This window comes from Dinoponera quadriceps, unplaced genomic scaffold, assembly GCF_001313825.1.
Source record: "Dinoponera quadriceps isolate SergipeBrazil2010 unplaced genomic scaffold, ASM131382v1 scaffold1376, whole genome shotgun sequence".
Lineage (NCBI taxonomy): Eukaryota > Metazoa > Arthropoda > Insecta > Hymenoptera > Formicidae > Dinoponera > Dinoponera quadriceps.
In genome coordinates, this window is record NW_014555440.1 from 15,145 (window position 1) to 38,767 (window position 23,623).

General features: G+C 35.5%; 1 protein-coding gene across 1 annotated transcript in view; it reads left to right on the plus strand.

The window, feature by feature from the left end:
* LOC106744150 overlaps positions 1-17,928 on the plus strand; it is a 24,241-nt gene extending 6,313 nt beyond the window's left edge. Inside the window, exons 2-3 of the mRNA XM_014618637.1 lie at positions 16,859-17,428; positions 17,592-17,928. Of these exons, the coding sequence (XP_014474123.1) occupies positions 16,859-17,428; positions 17,592-17,784 (763 nt within the window). The 3' untranslated portion in view covers positions 17,785-17,928. The remainder of the gene's footprint in view (positions 1-16,858; positions 17,429-17,591) is intronic.
* Positions 17,929-23,623: the final 5,695 nt, after the last annotated feature.

The window sequence follows — 23,623 nt, forward strand, 5'->3', positions numbered from 1 at the left end:
AATCGAAACGGTGCTTACATGACGGTCGGACTCGACGATTTCCATTATTTTATCAACATTTTCGACAATTGGCCTCCCGGAGCGTGGTGCATCTTTGACATCAAAATTACCGGAACTGAATCGACTAAACCAAAATTGCGCGTGATTGGCTCTTACAGTATCAGAACCATAAATACTATTCACATTTTTAGCCGCCTGGCTTGCGTTTTCGCCTTTATCGAAGAAAAACTATGGCGTATTTTCTCTTTGCTGGTGTCCATCTTTGACGCGCGCTCAAACAATACTGAGTCAAGCAATCACAAAACTGTCTGAGAGGTTTTTTTAGTATGAAATCTTATCTTTCTAACGCCATTTGGCGTAATCCGATCGGACTTATACAACGCGAGATACAGATTATTAAAGCCCTCTATTGGAAAAATAATGGATTACTTTTTACTAGACCTAATATATACCTAAAATGTCGTAAAGTTAAATTGTGAAATAAATCTGGATCATTCGAGAATATCTTATTATTAATGAAATAGTAAAGGTAAAAAAAATTCAGTAACTTGCTCCTTTATAGTTTAAAATTTCTACTTAGTCCTTCATAGTTTTCCCCTTGACCTCGACAACTATATTATAAATATTATATATTTAATATTCTTGTCTTTTTTATGAAACAAAAGTTTTCGTTAATGCTAATCGATGATTAGCGTGCGCGTGCTATTATAAAATAATAAAAGTCGAATGTAGAATACGCAGATCTTACTTTTCTCGAAATATATTTGTCGATACATCACTGCTCGAGAATATCATTACGAGAAAGCATTTGCTATCAAATCCACACAATCAGGTTTCGTAAAATAAACATATTTCCGTAATGACATAGTGCTACATCCGTACTAATAGAAAGTATTGTATAAATGCATAGTATCACACATAATGGTAGAAATAACAAATTATATATGTTACTTCTACGCATTAAGTTTTGACTGAATTGAAAGAAACCTTGACATACATTTTAAAAAACCTTAGTTTAATAAGTATAAATTAATAAAATAAAATAAATAAAAAAATAACATACTTTAATTTTATTTAATCGACATTGTTTTGTTTTCGATAATTAATATAATATTAGTCTTTAAGGTGTCTATTCTCAAACCCAAAATAAATTCCTTAACAATTTCCTGATTTTCTAAGTAATTTGTTAAAATTTCCAGGTAAAATGGAAATATTTTTTAATGTATTTTGCAAATAAATACATATTTATTATGCAAAATTCTTAATATTTTCCATTTATGAAAGTTTATAAATCAAAATTAAATTAAAAATCACTCGAGTTTCAATTATTAAATTTGAAAAATTTTGAAAGAGAACTATAAGAATTTTAAAAAATAAATATTTGATATTGTATGAAATTTTCAAATTTTATTTTTAAAAGTTACAAACACAAAATTATATAATATAATGCATAACTGGTACAAAATGCAACTTTTATAAAATTATTAAAATAAACATCTGTCTTAATTAAACAAAATTGCACCTAACACGATATCGTTGTATTCAATACTCTTCAATATTGAATTACTCGAATTAGTCATAAAATCAGTGTACTCTAAATATCACAGCAATGTAATTAAACATTGAAATTATTTACGTCGATATAGAACTAATGAGAATCTATTAAACAAAAAAGAAATGCTGATAAACAAAAAAGAAATGCTGATATTTAAATATTAAACAAAAATTGAAAAACAACTTCAAATATAGAGTACTGTGAATTTTGAAAATGGTATATAATTTCTCTGCTCACTTTCGCCCGTTCTAGCTGCATATTGCGAAAACCGAGATTAGTTTGGGATATTCTGTATATATATACAGAATGTTAATAAGTTCATGACTATGACTTATATGCATGTTATTTTTTGTTATTTAAAATTAAAATTCATTAAAAACTAAGTCGAAAATTCTTAAATTATTTTTTTTTATGAATTCTTCTATGATTCTTAATGAAGAAAATATTAAATAAAATTCATCTAATTACACAATATTTACTTATGAACAACACGATAATAGCTTGCAGATAAATGTCAATTTAAAAAGTCCTAGATTTCCAATAATATCCTCTGAGAATTCCCTGATTTTTCAGGCATAATCAAATTACCTGAGAATTCCAAGTTTCCAGCAATAGACACCTTGAGTTTTATTTATACACATATATGCACACAGTACATTTTATTATCAAACACCTACAATAAACTAATTTTGCGAGTATCATTACTAATAGTAGCAATTTGTCTTTGGAATAAAAATGACTTCTTTCCGTTGTAGCAATAATCTATTTTATCGTTTGTCTGTTATCATGTAATTTTTTATGTAACTCAATTATCCATTCCAGATTTTTACGATTTGTAAAGTTAACCGATTCTTTTTATTGTCTAAGTTCATTTAGAGGATAGGAGACTGTATAATAAATAATTTTTTCCATTCAAAAAATTATTACCGAAAAGTAATACAAAATATAATTAATCCTCTAATAATAAGATGGGGTCAAATTGGCCCCATGGGTTCATTTATTTTACAGCATGTACGCTCTATTTCTTTTCTTAAAGAATGTTTGATGTTATTATTTATTTCTTTTATCCATTTTGTATATTGATTACACGAAAAATTAACAAAAAATAGTATGGGGTCAGATTCGACCCCACTTTCTTAAGTACGTTGAAAGTCCATTACCAAGTCCTTACCATTAGATTAATTATATTAATTATAGTTGTATTATTTATAATTGTATTAATTATAATTGTATAGAAAGAAAAATTTTATTGCGTATAAGCACAGAAAAATAGATTCGTATTACATGAAACAAAATTTATCTTACTCTTATTACCTATTGAGTTGCGTCATGTATTAACCACGAACAAAATTCATTTACGCGAATATTCGAAATACTTATACAAATTAATATATATTTTATCGTAAGTATCACAGCAACGGGAAAATAAATATCTCGTTTTTAAATACGTGTACAAAATTTTAATGAAATTTGACCTGTCGCTAATATGTTAATAATTGCGGTATATTTTTGACCATGCAGAGTAAGTAATAAAAAAAATATTAAGTAGTCAAGAGAAAAAGTTACAAAATTAAACACCATAAATACGAAAACATACGTATATTTCTTTCGAATATTATTGATTTACTTTATTATTAATACAATTATTATCATTAATATAAATTATGTAAATTTGCGTCGAAGTATGTCTGTGGATAATTGACGGACATTAACTCTGAAAGAAATGCCCTTCTAAATTTATCAAATTTAGATCGGTATATGCCTATGTAATTTCACGTGGATCAGTATTATTGTGCAATGCGCATGAACCGTTGTCCGTTAACGATAAAATCGCAATTGATAGAGATACGCATATGAAACGATGACTAAATCTAGAAAACTGTGCTTTTGACAATGATTGAAACAAGATCCGCTCGCTAAGTGCGCGCACAAGAGAGAGAGAGAGAGAGAGAGAGAAAGAGAGAGCGGGTCGACGACGGGTCAGCACGGGGGTGGTCTTCTTCATGCAATTTTAATTTCCGGATTTGCTACGAAATCGCAGTTAATTGCTTCGCCACTCGCACGTAGTGTATTTTGTCACATCGTACCTTCTCCGGCGGGCATATATCCAACGACAGCGGCGACGACGACGACAACGGGATGATCACTGACGCATCGGTTTTCGCGCACGGGCGATCGTCCAGCGTCGCTTCTCCCTCAATCGTCGGTCGTCTGGTTGCGTCCGTAGCTACGAAGGACGGGCTGTCGTCTACACCACGATACGTGTGTGCACCACGTGATGCGTGCGCGTGTCGTTAGTAGGGAACACTCGATGACACACGTATCACGGTGGCATCGTGTGAATCACTGAACCGACCTCACTTGGTCGCCTCGATTCTCGCGTCCGCGACGCTACCACTCGACCCACCATGTCCCGTCAGGGCTGGTTTCTTAGGGTGCTTACAACTGTGACACAATATGACGTGCTCCTTGAAATACTCTCCTTGTATTTGTCATTGTAACAATGCTTATTGTCTTTTCTCTCTTATTAGCGTGAACATCTTATAGAATAAATGGCAAATTGATGAAACGCTGTACCTCCGAATCGTTGGAAATGTGTTAAAATCACTATTTTGATGACTTGAGATTTTCTTAACAGCAAATACTCGTTTGGAGTATGAAACGTTCTTAATTTATATTTTTAATTAAAGAAAACTTGTCCGAACTTGTTGAAAATTTAATTTCTTTGACTTAAAATTGAGGTAATGTATAGTTATAGTGATTTAAAATGCGCCATTTGTCCTCGACTGTTGAATTGTTGGAATTGAATGTAAAAGTACAAACAGAAAGAATAAATATTTATCCCTGATTAATTTTATAATTAATTAATCGTGACAATATTTTAAGTTTAGATTAATTATTTGGATATTTGATATTAGATTTCTTAGGACCTTATAAAGAAACGTTCAATGAAATTTTTGTACGAAATATATCGTATCAATTTGGCTTGCTTAAAAAGAATACGTTGTATTACCTCTTTTTAACATATATGCGATGAAAAAGACGCAAATATCGCGAATGACTTAAAAATATATTATTATAGGTTCCTATATGTTAACACATATACAAAATCGAGATGTTAACATGTAGTAACAAAGTATATTTATTGTATAATACTGTAAAAGTATAATATTGTATTGTAATGCGGTTTAATTTTACTTATATAATTAATTATAATTATAATTATACTATTAATAATACGACCTTTTGGAATTTTTACAGACTAATAAAAATAATTTAAATGTTATTGATAATAATATAGGCGATAATAAAGTTAAGGATAAAAGTTTATAGTTTAAAGGTTAATACGACATGGGATTCGAAATTTGGTTTTGGGGCACATAAGTATCTCGACCCATACCTATGGATTTTATCTGCTTCCGGCGATTAGTCAGTTTTTTCGCGGGTCGATTTATCGCTGGATATTTCTCGCGCAGACGCACTGTGTCGCACCGATCGGTTTTCGCCGACCAATTGAAATTGACATTTAATTACTAATAATAACTCGCGATTTGCGTTGAATCCATATACACCACATAGTAGTAAATTGTGAACGACCAGATTTGGAAATAACGCGTTACTTTTTATTTGTTACGAGTAACTTTCCAAACCTGTAAAATATTACGTCTAGATATCCAACTATTCAAAATGGTTAAAAGAAAAAATTTTATATGACGTTAAAATCTTTTTTTTCTTTTAACTACATGTATATCGTAACATTTACATATAATATTTTACAGAGTTAGAAAGTAACGAGTTACTTTTATAACAAGTAACGCATTATTTTAAAAATAACGCGTTATTTCTGAAAATTAATGTTGTACATGTACAAACTAACAATTACATTTGTTACCATTGCCCGAAAAGTGTAACTGCTTTACCATTATCGTTATTAATGTAATGAAGATAACATCATACATGTCGTTATTAAATCATTGTTGAAAAAAAAGGTAAAAATAACAGCTTTACAAGTAATTTTTTTACAAGTAATAAATAACTTTCCAACCCTGTAAACAGCATTATAGCAAAATTGCTATCTGCGCGAATTTGTGTAAAATATTGCATCGCGATCTATTATATATAATCGACATTTTTCGAGATTTCTTTTTGATACGAATAATTCCAATTAAATAATGCTTGACGTGAAATCGGAAATTAATGAGTAAAGAGATCTGTATTGTTAGATTGCGAATCTTATATAAATATTACAATTTATGTGTTTGTCGTATTCGCATTCGTATTTCTGTCGATCCCCAGTCTGATATAAAATCTGAGAACGAAATACTGGTTGCTCTGACACAGCATGCACATTACGTACAAGTAGTCTCGTCAAACTAAACTTAAGAAAAAATTTTTATCATTTTGCAAACAACCACTAATAATTATTAAGACGTTAATTAAGGAATATTAATACAATGTGACGAGCTCTATAAGAAAATTTGAAAAGACATGTCTTGGGCTTATTTTCTGATCTTTTGACAAACAACGGTAAACATAATCTAAGATAAAACATGTGATATTGCATCTATGTCACTCGTTGTCAGATAATATTCATCGTTATTAAGAGATAATCGACATGTCGAAGACATGTCTCTAAAATTCTCACTATACCGTCAAAGCACAATCCGATTACAAAAGTTCGTAAGGTCACAAACAGATAATTGTAGCAGCGACTTAGTAATTGTTTTCCTTTGATTTGCTTTTTAGTTTTTAAATGTTGGTCATACTGGATCAGAATTGATGGTTAACAATTCTGATGAATTCCGATGTTGATAGTTCCGGATAAAATGTCATATTTAACGTAACTGAAAATGGAACCAGATAAAATTCATCTTCGCCATTGCATGTTTTACTATTTTAATCGAGATGAAACTTCTGCAACAACTAAAAGACTGATTTATGAGACTTATGGAGAAAATATTGTGTCCGCTGTTGTTTGTGAGAAACAGGTTTAGAAATAATGATTACGATGTCAATGACAAGTTCTGGTCGTCCAAACGAAATGGAGAATAATTAATTAAAAGTATTGTTCAACCAAAACTTGGTCCAAACATTAAAAGAGTTTGCAAAGCAGCTTGGAGTTGATGAATCCGCCACGGAAAGTAATTGGAAAAATTCAGAAGAAAAAAGATGGCTTTCTCATGAACTCTCGCAAACGCGATTGCAAACTGGTTTACCGTCTGTCACTCATTGCTTGTCAAACAGCAAAAAATTTTTGTGACGAATAGTTATATAGGATGATGAGAAATGAATTTTGATAATTCTAAATGCGAAAAGTTATGGGTTGATCCCGGCCAACCATCGACATTCACAACAAAACATCCATCCATGGCCATAAGATTCTTCTATGTATCTAGCGGAACCTGGAAGTACTTTACTATGAGCTATTACCATCGGCATAGACAATCATAGGAAGTTGCTACAGTTAACAATTATAGCGTTTAAACCAAATGGGGGAAAAATACCTTTAAATAGCCGCAAATCGACGCAAAGTCCTGTTTCACGACAACGCCAAGCCGCATGTTGCTGTTATAACTGAAGAGACATTGTTCGAATTAGATTGAAAAAACCGTATAGCTTTCCAGATATTACCTCATTTGATTTTTATCTATTCAGATCGATGTAACACAATTTATGTGATATACAATTCCGAAATGCTAAAGTAATGCAAACAGACCGATGAATGAAAAGATGAGTTATTTTATCGGCGCAGGACTAAACTATTATTGCCCGAAAGGTGGCAAAAGATTATTGATAGCAATACTTTGATTAAAATCAATGCTCGGCGTTAAATTTACTTTCAAAGTGATTATCGGAAGCTACGTTTACTTATTTCCTCTTACCGCTTCAACATGTTTGATGGGTCACACAATTAACGGTTACGACGCTCTGCTTCGCGTTGACATCTATAAGGCACTTACCAATAGCTGAGAGAAATTTATCGAAACTTGATTTTATAACTACTAATATATTTATATTACTTATATAAATATTTTTTTTATATTATTTGTGACGTCGCGGAGCTGCTACGGCTTCTCCGCGTGTCACAAAACACAGAATGATAACCGCGGACGGGGACACCGGAAAGCGTCGTCTATTGATCTCACGGGGGAGGACCGAATTAGCGAATTCCTTAATATTAAAACTCTACTTTTTGTATTTGGCGCCTCACCAGGCATACGGAAGGCGAAAAGCCTTCCTTAAGTGGACCACGCCAAGGACTGCCACCGAAGGAAAACGGGACAGGATTCGGCCAGGCCACGATGCCCGGGAGGAAACAATGAATCCGGCACAGGCTAGCGAGCGCGAGGCAGCACTCGGATTGACCACGCGAGAGCATCGCTGCGCGTGTCGTCTGCTGCCGGTAGAAGAGCACGTGCGTGCCAGCCGGTGTCCGAAAGGCGAAGAAGCCGAAGAGGACATGATAAGATACTCCGAGGGAAATCGCCGAGGAACTAGGAGGCAAACGGTCCTCAAGGAAAGATGCCCCGAGGAAAAAGAATATACGAGCGGTGTAAGATAACGTATTTATTCGCCCGATTGTGTTTCGTGAGCGCCGTGACTTGCGAACTCTTGTCGCGCGCTAATAGGTCCGCGTGTTGCGTAAGAAGGGGAATCGTGGTTAACGAAGGATCGATCGGCGATCCTTTGGTGCTCTTGCATCTCGACCGTCGCCACGGCTGTCGATTCCGAGCTACCGCTTCCAAAGCTGCAGAGCAGATTATCGCAAAAGCGACTTACGAGGAAGACGAAGTTGCTTGGTGAGGTTGCCCTTTTCTAATCTAGGGCCACGAACTCGCGTCAGAGCTGAATCACATCGTGCAAAGTCGATCTTCTCAACACTTTAGTGTCTAAATTCTGTCCCGTTGGGTGTGTCGAGCGATCCGAATCCGCCGAGCGACGGGATTTCGTGGCTGCACCATCGTAGGCTGGGGAAAATTGCAAACTTGCATAATGATCGGTCCTTGAGAGATCGAACGGCGAGACAGATTAGATTTGTATCGTTCTTAGCTTAGCGTTATTTTCGCGTTTCTATAGCGTTTTCGTTCGCGTTTCTCTAGCGCTTTTTTTCGCAGTTATATAACGTTTTCTCTTGCGTTTATATAGCGTTCTCTCGCGTTTCCATCGCGTTTCTTTAGCGTTATTTCGCGTTGGTATTGCGTCTTTGTAGCGTCATTTTTGAGTTTGTGTAGCGTATTTTTTGCGTCGGTATTGCGTCGTAGGATGCACAAGGTACGAATCCCAGGTCGGGGCAGCGTATAGCGGGTCTCCGTCGGTAGCATTCGACCGCATCACCTACGTATCGCAACTTTGGCTTTCTTTTCCGCATGTACCTAGCACTTTGGGTCGCAGGTACTCGGCGGATCTTTCGCGCATTTTCCGCGTTTAAATCGCGGAAAAACTTTGGCTTTCCTCTCGCACTTATCTAGCACACTGGGCATAGATAAGTTGCGTTAGAAGTTTTGGGTTCGTATTCGCGACTCAGGGAGTCGCGAGCGATGAAATATTCTCGCGTCCGGCTTGAGACGTTTCCTCGCCGGCCGAGAACTTTGGCTAATCGCGTTCAGTCGTGTCTTTTGCGTACTTCGTGTTTTCGTGTAGCGTTTTCGTATTTGTATACTTTCGGTCTAGCGTTTACGCATATCATCGTGCTATGTTGCGTGTTCTCTTTCTGTAGCGAATTTCAAGTCGGTCAAGATTGGCGTTCGAAAGTTAGCGTTAGGATACTCGCGTTCCACAGCACGCCAGTCGTTCAACCTTGTCCAGGTCGCACGAGCCTAAACCATGAAGTACTGCGCACGTCTCGATTGTCGCGTGCGTAACGCATTATTATGATTCTCATGTTATCGTGAGAGGGACCGTCTCTACGGCTCTCCTCGAAAGTTAACGTAGCGTCTATAGCGTAATTCGCGTTTTGATAGTGTTGGCGTTCTCGACGTTAGTCGACGAACTTATGTAAATTCTCTAGTGAGAACGACTGCTCGAGCGGCATTCCCCCGACGATCTCGCGTTGAAACATTTCTGACTTTTCTTTGATTTATTTTCTTTTGTTGTCACCAACATTTCCGTGTGTAATAAATGTTATTTTTCTTTTGTTCTCGTCAACATTTCGCGTATTCTTACGTCTTTGTCGTAAGTATCATCGTATCTCCCTCGCTCGAATTCGTGTGACCTATCGCCCGTAAGACTTTTAACCCCGCCCCTCTCCGTTCAGATGGTTAAATTATTCGAGCTCATTGCAAAACTACATTGGGGAAACCTTCCCGCGAGCGTTTGGATTTTTGGTGACATTCATAGCGTCTGGCGCCCAACTCTCGGTTATTTGAGTTATTTTCGTCTTTCGCGTAGCTCGCATGCAGCCGACCTCGTTTTGCGGTGATTAGTCGCGCGAATTTCCTTGAACGGAGAATTCACCATCTGTTTGCCCGGGACGGCGCCCGGTCCTCGAGATTGTCAGGCCGCGAGCCAAACGTTCGGACTCCCTTCGCCGACGTGATCGCGCTCGTGGAAGCGAATGCGACGGTGAGGCCATCCGTTCCATGGGTTGCAAAAATTGGCGCCCAACGGAGAAGACGCCCGTACGCCGCATCCGTTACAACTTATACGAAATACTTCGAAAAATTGTCGGCCTGACATAGAGATGTAGTAATATCAAATGACAACGATGTTTCTCAAATTAGATCTTTCAAAAGGTATACCGTAAAATTTCAGATACATATGTTTAGTGTTAGATGGTAAACTTAATTCCTGCTGCTCGTTGTTAGAAAGTGTCAGCTCCAACACTAGCAAGCTTCGACGGTGAAGTCGCATGTTTTGTGTAGTTTAGACATTGCTGAAAGCGATTCAGTCCTCACAGGATAGATTTCTCTACGCCAAAGAGATTTTCCAATTGAAAATTGATTGAAAATAAACCGTGATAAGCTGTTTTTTCGACATGTGCTTCTTCACTTACTTCGACCTCAAGAAAACCACAGCTGAAATACATCGCTTGTTATCCGAAGTGTTTAGTGATGAAACTCCATTGGAAAGAACATGTAGAGTTTGATTTGAACGGTTTCGAAACGATGATTTTGATGTGAGAGACAAAGAACTTTCCAGACAGCCAAAAAAATTTTAAGATATCGAGCTGCAAAAATTGTTCGATGAGGATTCAACTCAAACGTTTTTAGAGTTGTCGAAAGCATTAAATATTACTCCAATGACCGTCTCAAAATGCTTGCATGTCATGGGAAAAATTCATAAGGAAAGGATATGGCTACCACATAAGTAGTCACAAAATGCTATTTTGAATCGTTTGTCTATTGCGACTTCTTTGCTTGCCAAGCAAAGAAAAAAGAGTTTTTTGCATATCGTGACGATGAAAAATGGATTTATTTTGATAATCCCAAGCGGAGGAAATCATGGGTGGACCTCGGCCAACCATCCACTTTAACGCTGAAGAGGAATATTCATGGACATAAGACCTTGCTCTGCATTTGGTGGGACAGGACGGTGTGTTGTTTTACGAGCTCTTGCTCCAAATGAAACCGTTACAACTGATCGCTACCAACAGCAATTATGCCGATTGGGTGATGAGTTGATGCAAAAAGACCATCCGTAGCCAACAATCGACATAAAGTCATTCTTTGCATGATAACGTTCGACCACATGCGAATACCATTGCGAATAACGTGAAGCAGACACTTCTACAGCTTGAATGGGAAGTCCTCCCGCATCCAGCGTACTCTCCTGACATGGCACCGTCGTATTACCATCTCGATCTCGAATCGATCTCGATTCGATCTCGATCTCGAATCTCGATCTCGAATATGTGTTGCATCGACCTCTTCCGGTCGATGCAATACATGTTTACGGACACACACTTCTCCATTTACAAAGAAGTTCAAAAATAGGTGGATGAATGGATCGCCTCGAAAGACATCGCGTTCTATCGTCGTGGGATTGTCCTGTTGCCGGAGAGATAGGAGAATGTAGTAGGAAATGGAAGAAATTACTTTGATTAAGATATCAATTCATCTTTTCTTCGAAACAAATCAATTTTGGAGACGAAAAACGGCAGGAATTCAGTTTACCACCTAATATAATAGTTAGTTACTACCTAACATAATAGTTAGTTACCACCTAATATAATTTGTTGTGGTCGGTAAAGCAACCAAGTTGTGATGTGTTTCGAAAAATGAATGAAATTGAATGTCGCGTATTGATAAAATACTTCGTTTTAAAAAGTTTAACGCCAACGGGAATAAAAAATGAGCTGAATTCTACTTTGAAAGACTCTTCACCACCGTTTTCAACAATAGAGAAACGGGCCGCTGATTTTAAATTAAATCATGATCGTCCATTTTTGACGATGAACGTTCAGATCGCTCAAAAATCACAACTAGTGAGGAAACCATCGAAAAAATCTACAATACCGCGTTAAATAATCGACAAATGAAAGTGCGTGAGCTTACTGACATTGCGAACATTTCAATAGATCATGTTCACAACATCTTACATGAACATTTGTACATGAAAAAGCTTTCAGCATGTTGAATGCCGCGTTTGCTAACGGTCAATTAGAAACGCATTCGAATGAACGTTTCTTAAGAATACTTGAATATGTTTAAACGCAATCCAACTGAGTTTCTGCAACGATTTATCTACTGTTGATGAAACATGAATTCACCACTACACGCCAAAAACGAAAAAACTGTCTAAAAATAGGTGGAACAGGATGGAAAAACTCCAAAGAAGGCGGAAACTGTTCTATTAGCCGGAAAGGTAATGGCAACAGTTTTTTAGGATTCGCGGGATGTGGTGTATAAAAAAAAACTATTTAAAAAAAGGCAAAATCATCAACGGAAAGTATTATACAGCGTTGCTGATGCTATTAAAGCCAAACTCCGTATTTGGCAAAGAAAAAAGTGCTTTTCCATCACGACAATGCACCCGCTCACACTTCTTCAATTGCAGTCGCAAAGTTCCATGGATTGCGCTCTAAATTGTTGCCATACGCACTAGATTTCGTCCCCAGTGATATTTTCCTATTCTCGAATCTGAAAAAATGACTCGCCAGGAAAAGATGCACTTTAAATACGGATTTGTCTCATCATCATGAGACAAACACATATTTTGCAGAGTTCAAGAAATTGTGTTATATTGAAAGTATAAAAAAGTTAGAATATCATTGGTCTAAGTGTATTGAGTCAAAAGGGGACTATGTTGAAAAATAAAAAAAAATTTGTCAAAAATCATGTGTTTTCTTTATTAAGCCGAGAACTTTTTGAAGTACCCTCGTATATAACTACTAATATATTTGTGTTGCTTATAAATATATTGGTAGCTTATAAAAATATATATAGAGTTGTTTCGATCAATTTCTTTTAGCTATTAGTAAACATCTCATTGATATTATGATATGAACGGCTCTGAAGCAAAATTCCGCGACCATCACTTACCGTCACGACCGTGGCTCGCTAGACGCGCTGGAGCGACAAAGGGAAGTAAGTATACGTAACTTCCAAAAATGTCCTCGAAAGTGAAAATAACGTCGAACACTGATTAAAATATAAAATATTATCTGATTGTTATTAATCAATAAAAATGATTTTAATATCATATGAATTTTTGCATCTAATATCATAATCTTTGATAAAAGAAATTGTATAATTTTTTATTTGCGTAAACATATTCAATACATTTTTTGTCTATCAGATAAGAAAGATGAATTCATTTTCATAGTTTAACATCTATTGTTGCATTGGCCGTCTGCTGATTGTTTTTTTAATTGTTATGCATTTCGCTCATTAACGGTTACGGCAAACAATCCAAATTTTCTCCAAAAAATAATCGCGGTATTATCCCTTTTTAACAAATATACGATTAGAAAGATCTCAAAAGTGACCTAGAAATATTTTGTTATATATCCGTGTACATTCTGTCAAATAAATATCGAAAATTGTTCATTTCAAAAACCCGCGTAAAAAGTACAAAAACAAATTTTTTGCTGTAAGTTGGTACTAATGTACCTTCAGTTACTCGTATTAATATTCGGACATCATGATACATCGGAAATAACTACTCTCTAAACATGATTCTTATTGGAATAAGGAGTTTATAGTTTTTTTTTAAAATTGAAACATTTATTATATAGTTGCTAGAGTTATAAAACTTATTTATATTATTGATATAGTTTTAAATATATTAAACAATAGATAGAATTATGCTTAATTTTGTTATCGCACAAATATTCGGACATTTAATAGTATTTTAGTGACCTTGCAAAATCAGTTACCTCATTCCTTGCTTGTTTACATATACGAGGACGTGTGACCTATCTCGCAGTTAGTCAGTTTCACTTGAGTGTTCGTACATATTATAAAATTGAAGTGAAAATGCGACGCAAAGGCAAAAATACCTTATTTGATAAACGCCAGCTTGTTGTTTATCATTATAAAAAAGGCAAATCATATAGAGAAATTGGTAAATTATTAAATTTAAATAAGAGTACAGTAGAAGATATCATAAAAAGATATATTCGTGAAAATTGCATTGAATCGATACCTCAGAAAAGACGTCCAAAATTACTTGATTCACGAGATAAACGTAAAATTATTAGAAAAATAATACAAAATCCTGGTTTAAGTGCACAAAAATTGACTACAGAATTATATAAAGAGACTGACCAGAAGGTACATCCTGATACAGTTCATCGAGCATTAAAGGAAAGTGGCTACAATGATAGAATTGCTCGTAAAAAGCCAATTATAAATGAGATAAATCGGAAGAAAAGATTATTTTTCGTTAAGGAGTATATTCCTAAAGAGCAAGAATGGTGGAATGATGTAATATTCACTGATGAGAGCAAATTTAATATTTTTGAATCTGATGGACGGAAAATACTATGGCGTAAACTAAACGAAGAACTTAAAATAAAAAATATGAGACCAACTATGAAACACGGTGGCGGGAGTTTAATGATATGGGGTTGTATATCAACTACGGGAGTGGGCGAATTAGTTTTTATTGACGGAATTTTAGATAAAAATAAATATTTAAATATTCTAAAAGGAAATTTAATAAAAAGTGTTAGCAATATGAATATACGAGACAGTTTCAAATTTTACCAAGATAATGATCCAAAACATAAATTACGAATAGTACAAGAATATTTATTATATAATTGCCCAAAAGTATTACATCTTCTACAGTCACCAGATTTAAATCCCATAGAAAATTTATTGGATTTATTGGATCATTCGCACTACACCTATAAGATCGATTAGAAGAAAAATGGAAGCGTATTACACTAAATTATTTAACAAAAATTATTTCTAACATGCCCAAACATTTGCAACATGTTATTAAACAAAAAGGTTACGCAACAAAATACTAAAATTATTATTATTTTGTTAATGTGTATATTTATATTATTATATTTTGTTATTGCCCGAATACTTTTGCGGTAATAGAATTAAACATAATTCTATCTTTTGTTTAAAGTATTCAAAACTGTATAAATTATATAAATAAAATTTGTGTTTCTGACAACTATAATGAATGTTTCAATTTTTTTAAAAACTATGAACTCCTTATTCTAACAAGAGCTATGTTTAGAGAGTAATAATTTCCAATGTATCTTGATGTCCGAATATTAGTACGAGTAACTGTAATTGTCAGGTATAGTTTTAGCGCCATCTATTTATTTATTTATTTATTTATTTACAGTTGTTGGTTTTGTTAGTCGACCTCAAGTGTACTCTGCGATTTTTAAAACGGATAAAAATATCGAACAAAGGGTTTGCCTTAAATTTTATGTTGCCAACGAAATTTCTTGTGCTGAGTCGTTGAAAATGTTGGAGAAGGCCTACGATGAGTCAGCTTTATCGAAAACACGAGCATACGAGTGGTACAAAACATTCAAAGAAGGCCGAGAAGTGGTTAAAGACTTGCTTCATTCCATTCGATTTTCAACATCTTCGACTGACGAAAACATGGTGTCCACTCAGAATTCCTTCTGGAAGGGCAAACAGTCAACATACAATATTATCTGGGCGTTATGAGATGTTTGAGAGAGAATGTTTACCGGTAAAGGCCAGATTTGTGAAAAAACAATTCTTAGATTTTGCACCACGATGACGCGCCGTCGCATACATCGACCCTTATACGCGAATTTTTGATCTTTTGGTCAAAAAAACTCAACGAATGTCATTAACTAAGCATCGTATTCGACAGATATGGCGCCGTATGACTTTTTTCTGTTCTTAAATTACCACTTCGTGAGATGTTTTGAGTCCATTAAAGCCATAAAATAAAATTCGCAAAAAGAGCTGTAGGCCATACCGGAAAGTACTTATAAGAAGTGTTTCGACGACTGGATTATTCGTTGGCATAAGTGTATCGCATCAAATGAGGCCTATTTTGAACACGACAAAATAAATTTAGATGATTAAACCAATATTTTGTGTTTTATTGAACAATTTCCGGTATTTATTTGACAGAATATATGTTAACACACGCAAAATCGAGATGTTAACGTACAATAACAATAACAAAGTATATTTATCATATTGCGATATTGTACAATTACATTTAATTATTCTTATATCATTAATTATAATTATGTTATTAATAATACAATTTTAGGATTTTTGCGGCTATTTAAATTGTAAAAATAATTCAAACGTCATTAGTAATAATACAGGCTATATTAAAGTTAAGAATAAAAATTTATATTTTAAAGCCTAATACGACGTGGTATTTGGGATTCAGTTTCGGGGTATCGGAGCTGCGGTCCAATAATTGTTACTTGACTTGACCGTGACCTGACCGATAGTGTGAATTGAACATTGAATTGCTCTAAGGAACTCGTTTCACCGCATCACGCGCACTAATTCACCAATCATTTTTTATTAATATCTTAATAATTATCGCGGTTATTTGTAAAATGATACGGGATTTTTTTCTACAGTTTGATGAAAGTTCTATCTACGCACGAGCGGATGTGTCAATCACACTGTATCTGCGTTCTTCGATTCACTAGTCGAAATTATGAATTTTGCGATCGATCTAGATTCCAATATGTTTCTTAAGAAATTTACCACGGGTATAAAACAATAGATGTACACATACAATTTGGATTACACTTGTGAAATAAGAAAGACAATATGTTTAGTCGAGCACAAGAGCATCTTACGCTCGAAAAGAAAGAAGTGGTCTCTTTCATACGTATGATATATTCTGAAGTTTAAGATGTGGCAATGTATGTTCTTTTTTTTGCAGTATGCTGAAAAAACTTAAATATTATCCGTACGTGAAGGATGAATTTGAGATTCGTGGTGAGTCCATGTTTTGGCAATTGCGGAAAGATAGCTTCTGGCAAAAGATCAATACAGTTCATCCTGGCACTGCTCACGTTGTGGCAATAACGATATTAGATTTGCCGGCATTTGATCGAAAATCCGTCGTCGATTGCTGGGGCACAATTCTGTATGAAATTGACGAGACACGATTCCAGATGCCGGTACCTTTCATCCGACTCTCCGTCACAGAAATAATTGATTGCTCGTGGATTAAGTTCCTGGACAAGAATGAACATGGCGCAATACTTGCTTTAAAAAGCACGTCTAGCACTGAAAGAATTGTAAACATTCAGCTATCGAGTGATCGAATTAATGATCAGGGCGAACATGATTCCAAGAAGAAACAGCTTTTTCGTTTCTTGGCCAAAAAGACTTTCGAGAAGATTCATAAGGATATTTTTTCAGTAAAGGAGCACGGCTCCTTGACTTACTGTCTGATCGAAATATTATCGATTGATTCCGACGAAGCAAGTTTAAGGATCTTTGCCAGGTAAATAATTGCCGATGAATGTATTTCCTTTTCTGATCGTGCCAAGATCATTTGACTTCCTTGTATATTTTTTATTTTATATTTATGTTGCAATTATCCGCGAATAAAATGCATATCAACGAAATTTAATAATTCGCCTTATCACTGCTATATACATTTACAGATCTGTTAACCAGCTTCATATAATATTGCGCCTTTTGCAAGACAAATTTCCGAACATGACGGTCGTGGAGAAGGTCGATAAATTCATGGAGGCTGCAATGGCTCTGATACGCGAATTAAACTTGACTCGCGACAAGAAAAGTGCGCTCGAAATACAGGAAGCAAAATTAATAACGGACTTGCTTATTCCTTGAATATGTTATTTTGTAGCGTAAATAACGTAAAATAACGTACATTCTATTTATCCATTTATTACATATGTAAATTAATACGCGTTAAAAACACCAGAATATAGATTCAATATTTAAGAACAATAAAGTAAAATTGTTAAAAACATATATCTGATTTATTAGATGTTTAAATTAATTCAGTGCCTTTTTTGACAAAATTGAAACTTCATTTGTAGATTACATAATACAATATTAATTATTAAAATAATCTCTATCATTTTCTACAACTTTGGTTCACTTTTCGAGCAATTGACGGATTCCACTGCGAAAAAAATGTGGCAGTTTTGATTCGATGAAGTTAACAATAGATTTTTCTACGTCTTTGATAGGTTTAAAGTGTATGTCACACAGATGTTGTTGAAAAAACCAAAACAAATGGAAATCAAATAGAGTCAAGTCCGGAAAATTTGCCGGGTATGGCAAAATTTCCCGATTAAGATGAAAAATAACATCTCTTGTCTGCTTTGCAACATGAGCCAAGCATTGTCGTGGAGTAAAATCATTTGTCTCTATCTTTTCCTTATATATAGCCTTTTACGTTCCAATCATTTAATCGCTTAAATTGATGGTAAAATTTAAATTAAATAAAATTTAATCAAATAAATTTAAATTTAAATTAAATTAAAATTAAAAGATTAAATGTTGTTTCTTATAGCGGTCAGCTGTGATTATTTCACCAGATTTAATGTTTTGTAATATAAAATCCTTTTCATATCTCATCAAATACATAAACAGACAAAACTTTTTTGGTGTGAATATTTGATTTTGCTGTCGAAGTTGATGCTTGTCCAGGATCTACTCATGACTTCCATCGTTTAGGGTTATCATATAGAATCCACTTTTCATCCCCCGTAATAATTTTATGCAAAAATCTTTTTTTTTCTTTTTTTGAAGCGTGATAGCAAAAAAAGGGCTATATCGTAACGTCTCATCTTGTTGTCAATGTTGAGAACATGCGGAACTCATTTGTCTTCTTTTTGTATTTTATATTTGTTTCAGATGTAAATTAACAGTTTCTCGAGTCATTCTAAGCTACTCCACAAGCTTCTTTTGTATTTGTGCTTGATCCAATAGCTTCTGTAACTCGATGTCTTCAAATTTCTTTAGCTGACTGGACCGAGGCTCGCCATTCAAATCAAAACTTCCTTTCTTAAACTTTTGGAATCACTTTTTACGTGTTTCGTGAGTCTTTGCATCTTCGCCTAAAGCCAAACAAATTATTCGAGCTAATTCAGCAACGTTTCTTTTCAAACACAAAAAGGATACAATGTCTAATGTGCGTAACTAGCCGTCGTGAACACAACTGATTTTTTTTAGATTGTATAGAGTTCGGTCATACAATTAAGCTGTATGCAGTTTTATAAACATAAATAGTTCTTTTTTAAAACTACGAGGGTGGATCAAATATAAACGAGCCTTTTTAAATTGCACGCCCGTCGGTGGCGTGAGGAGTCTGTAACGTTTTGGACAGTGGAGGGAGGTCATGTGGAAGGCAGAAATAACGTTGGCGCGCCACGTGCTTCTTACTCTCAGCAGCAATCACGATGAGTGAGAAAAAGGTACACTCCGCAGTGGCACAACGTGCTATTATTTTCTCGTCAACGAAAATGTAAATGTTGCTGAAATTCGGCACCGTTTACTCCCACAGTTCGGGGAAAGAAGCCTTTCATGGACTCGGGTGAAGCAGTGGTGTGACGGATTTAAGAAAGGACGGGAGCGTGTTGAAAACATTGTCCACCCGCGCCGTCCCCGCACCGGCATCATAGTGTAGAACACCGAGGCTGTTCGAGAACTCATCGAAGGCGATCGGCATTTTAACACTTTGCGGTCCGTTGACGGCACGATGCTGTCGCGCTCATTTCGACGTTGCCGTCCGTCGGCGGCACTGTGCCGTCACGATCTGATAACATTGGTTTTATCAATAAATCGAAACAAATGCGGTTTTAAGCAACATGCAAAACAGATGAAAAGCGATTCGTAGCTATATCAAAACAACGATCGCTTCAATTGTTAGGATGGTTCTTTCAAAGCTAATCTTTCGATTCAAGTCGATCGACAGATCTTATCAGTGTAAACGCTATTGTGAGCTGAGGAAAAGCAAAAAATGTTATCTAACACAGATTTTTTTTCAAATAAACAAATTCAAGATGTAGAAGGTAAATACAACTCTTACAATCAGTCATTGGTTTATTACTTATCAATCGTACACGTGTTCTCTAATTATATTTGTTTATTTATCTACTGTATGGTATTGTGTTATGCCGTATTTTATATTATTATTATATTATATTTGTTTCATATTATATGTATATTTCATATTATATTTTATATTATTATATTATATTTGTTTCATATTATATGGTCATAGATGATGTATCACCGATATTTCGTCGACGTGTCTTGAGACGAATTTCGTCAGAATCATTAAATGATGAGAATATTAATTTATATCCGCGAAGAAAGAAACAATGTTTGCAAGCACATGTAAATGAGAAGAGAAGTGTTTTCTATTCTTTTATTAATCCTCTTGATATAATTTATGCGCTTAAAAAGTCGATTATATCTATGTTTGACTTTTTTCTAGTTCAAAATAGATCATGATATTGATTGTCTCAGAAAGTAAAGCTCTCACAGCAAAGTTAACTTTTATTTATGGTGTTTAATAAGTAAAAGTTAATAATTTTAACTTATGGTGTTTAATAGTAGAGAAAAGAATGAACTTCACGATAAAAGTTGTTTGAATATGCTAATGTTACGTCCTGGGTGTACCGGAAACTATGAATCTCTCTTTTTAATTATATGATTGGGAAACAAACGGATTTCGGGCAAGCGCTACTGTAACAAAGATAAGAGTACATTGTCCACCGTTAAACGTACCGTATGGTTCCCCAAGCGTTTATCATTCATTCCGCCTTCATGTAAGGTATGTAGTTTATTTACATCCTGGGTACCCCGGGGACGATAAATTCGTTTTTTTATATAACTAAGATATCTTGCCGCCTCTACGTTAGGCACGTATGTATCCATACTGGGTACCTAGATAGCAACAGATTCCTTCTCTTATGATTATAAAACTAACAAATTGGATCAAGCGGTTTATGAAAAGATACGAGTACACGCCGCCCACATATGTCATAAGGCTCCCGATGAGGCTGCGATCTATCCACCCTTGTATACAGTTGGTAGAACAAGGATCCTCCTATGCGATTTTCCAGAGTAACCGTCTTCCACGTAACCTCCCCTCATTGGTGGACGTCATCCACCACCCCCTGAAATCCTTCCTATATAAGCCTTACCCTTTTTGCCGCGAGGGTAGTTACAATAGTAGTTCTTTTGCAATCAGTGACAGTCGCAGTTACAATAGTAGTTCTTTTGCAGTCAGTGACAGTCACAGTCGCAGTTACAATAGTAGTTCTTGCAGTCAGTCAGTCAGTGACAGTCACAGTCACAGTTACAATTACAGTTCAGTCTAGTTTAGTTCAGTCCAGACCAGTTCAAGTTCAATACAGTACAGTCGAGTCCAGTTCAAGTTATAGTTACAATTAGAATTACAGTCGCACACAATCACAGTTGCAGTTCTTAGTATCAGTTCTTAGTTAGTCAGTCTTAGTTCAGTCTTCGGCAGTCCACAACCATAGTCTAGTCCAGCCTTCGTCTTCGTCTTCATTCGTCCTCGTCAGTCTATTGATTCATCTAAATCGTAAGTCTCCATTTCATATTTAAACATGACTTTTAATCATTTCAATCCAATTTCCAATTCCACTTCATCCCTCAAAACACACACCTGCACTTCGTGATTGTTGTTTTCTTTGTATTATATAACGATGTTTTCCTTGCTATACTGATATAATAAACAATTTTGTTGCATTCGTTCTCTTCCAGGACATAACACTAGGTTCAATAGTTTTTTAGATATCAACATTGGTATAAAAAGAAAATCAACCAAATAAGCGCGGCTACTTGCATATTATGCCTTCGAGAAGTTCGAACACATTAGTCAAGCGTCATCGGGTGGGCCGCGGACCGCACAGTATTAACTGTTCTTGAAATCTCTCAGGAACTTCAAATCAGCTATGGTAGTGTGCAATCAATCATTCGCAATGAGTTGGGATTTCGAAAAGGTATGTTGCTTCTCCATGACAACGCCAGACCTCACACCGCAGCAGTAACACAACAAAAATTGGCCGATATGCATAAAGTTGTCCTAAAACATCCACCCTACAGCCTAGACCTGTCACCATGCGACTTCCATATGTTTGGGCCACTCAAGGAAGCCCTTGATGGACAGCATTTTACAACGAACGAGAAGGTGCAGCAATTCGTGTGCAATTAGTTTGATATACGTCCGCGAACTTTTTATGATACCGGGATTAAAAAATTACCAAACCGTTGCAGGAAATGTAGATAGATCAGATGGGAGACTATGTAGAAAAATAAGAAAAATGTAAATTAAAATTGATTTTGAAAAATATATGGTTTTTTTGCAAAAGGCTTGTCTATATTTGATTCACCCTCGTACCATAAGGCGAAAAAATATTTTAATTGAAATATAAATCAAGAGTAGGTTAATGTAAAGGTGTCAAATTAATTCACATACCTAATAACAACTTCTTTCCGAGCTATAGCAAGTTTTGTTCTAGAGATTCGTACGATCTATTTATCTTTGCAAAATATATTTAATATGACTATCATGCATTTTATGATAAATTTAAACTCTCTTCTCGTAAAATGCAACTCCTCGCCTCCCCCCCCCCCCCCCCCNAGTAAGAAGCCGTTAAACGTTATAAATTTTCGAAGTAATTTTTTTGTATACTATAAAGCATGTATTCGTAACATACTAGGTTGGGGAAAAAAAAATTCATTATTTTTTCGGTAGATGGCTGTAGTGATCGATATCTTGTAAAGTATTGATCAAACAATTTCATATTTATGCTCGTTGGAAAGGTGACATTTCGTACTAAAAAAATTCTTTTATTGTTTTTTGTTTGGTCCATTCAGTTATGAGTTCCAGGGTGTTAAAAATGGAAGTCAACAAAGAGAAAATTCGGTACATTTTAAAGTTTTTCTTTGATAAAGGCGAAAATGCAAGCCAGGCGGCTGTAATTGTGAATGGTGTTTATACTGGTGCCGATACTGTAACAGCCAATTACGTTTCGTCTATTCCGTTCAGGTATTTTTGATGTTAAAGATACCTCGCACAGGTAGGCCCGTCGTCGAAAATGTCGATAAAATCACAGAAATAATCGAAGTTGACCGGCATGTTAGCTGTCGTAGCATCGCTCAGGAGCTAAAGATCGATCATAAAACAGTTTTAAACCATTTGCACAAAGCTGGATTCAAAAAGAAGCTCGATGTTTGGGTGCCACACCAATTAACACAAAGAAACATGATGGATCGAATTTCCATCTGCGAAGCCTTGGCCAAACGGAATGAAATCGACCCATTTCTTAAACGGATGGTGATTGGGGATGAGAAATGGGTCACATACGACAACATTGTGCGAAAACAATCGTGGTCAAAGCGCAGTGAAACAGCTCAAACGGTGGCCAAACCAGGGCTAACGGCCAGGAAGGTTCTGCTGTGCGTTTGGTGGGACTGGAAAGGAATCATTTATTATGAGTAGCTTCCATATGGCCAAACACTAAATTCGGATCTCTACTGTCAATAACTGGACCGTTTGAAGCTAGCGATTGTCCAGAAACGGCCAGAATTGGCCAACACGAGAGGTGTTGTGTTCCATCAGGACAACGCTAGGCCACACATGTCTATAGTGACTCACCAGAAACTCCGGGAGCTTGGTTGG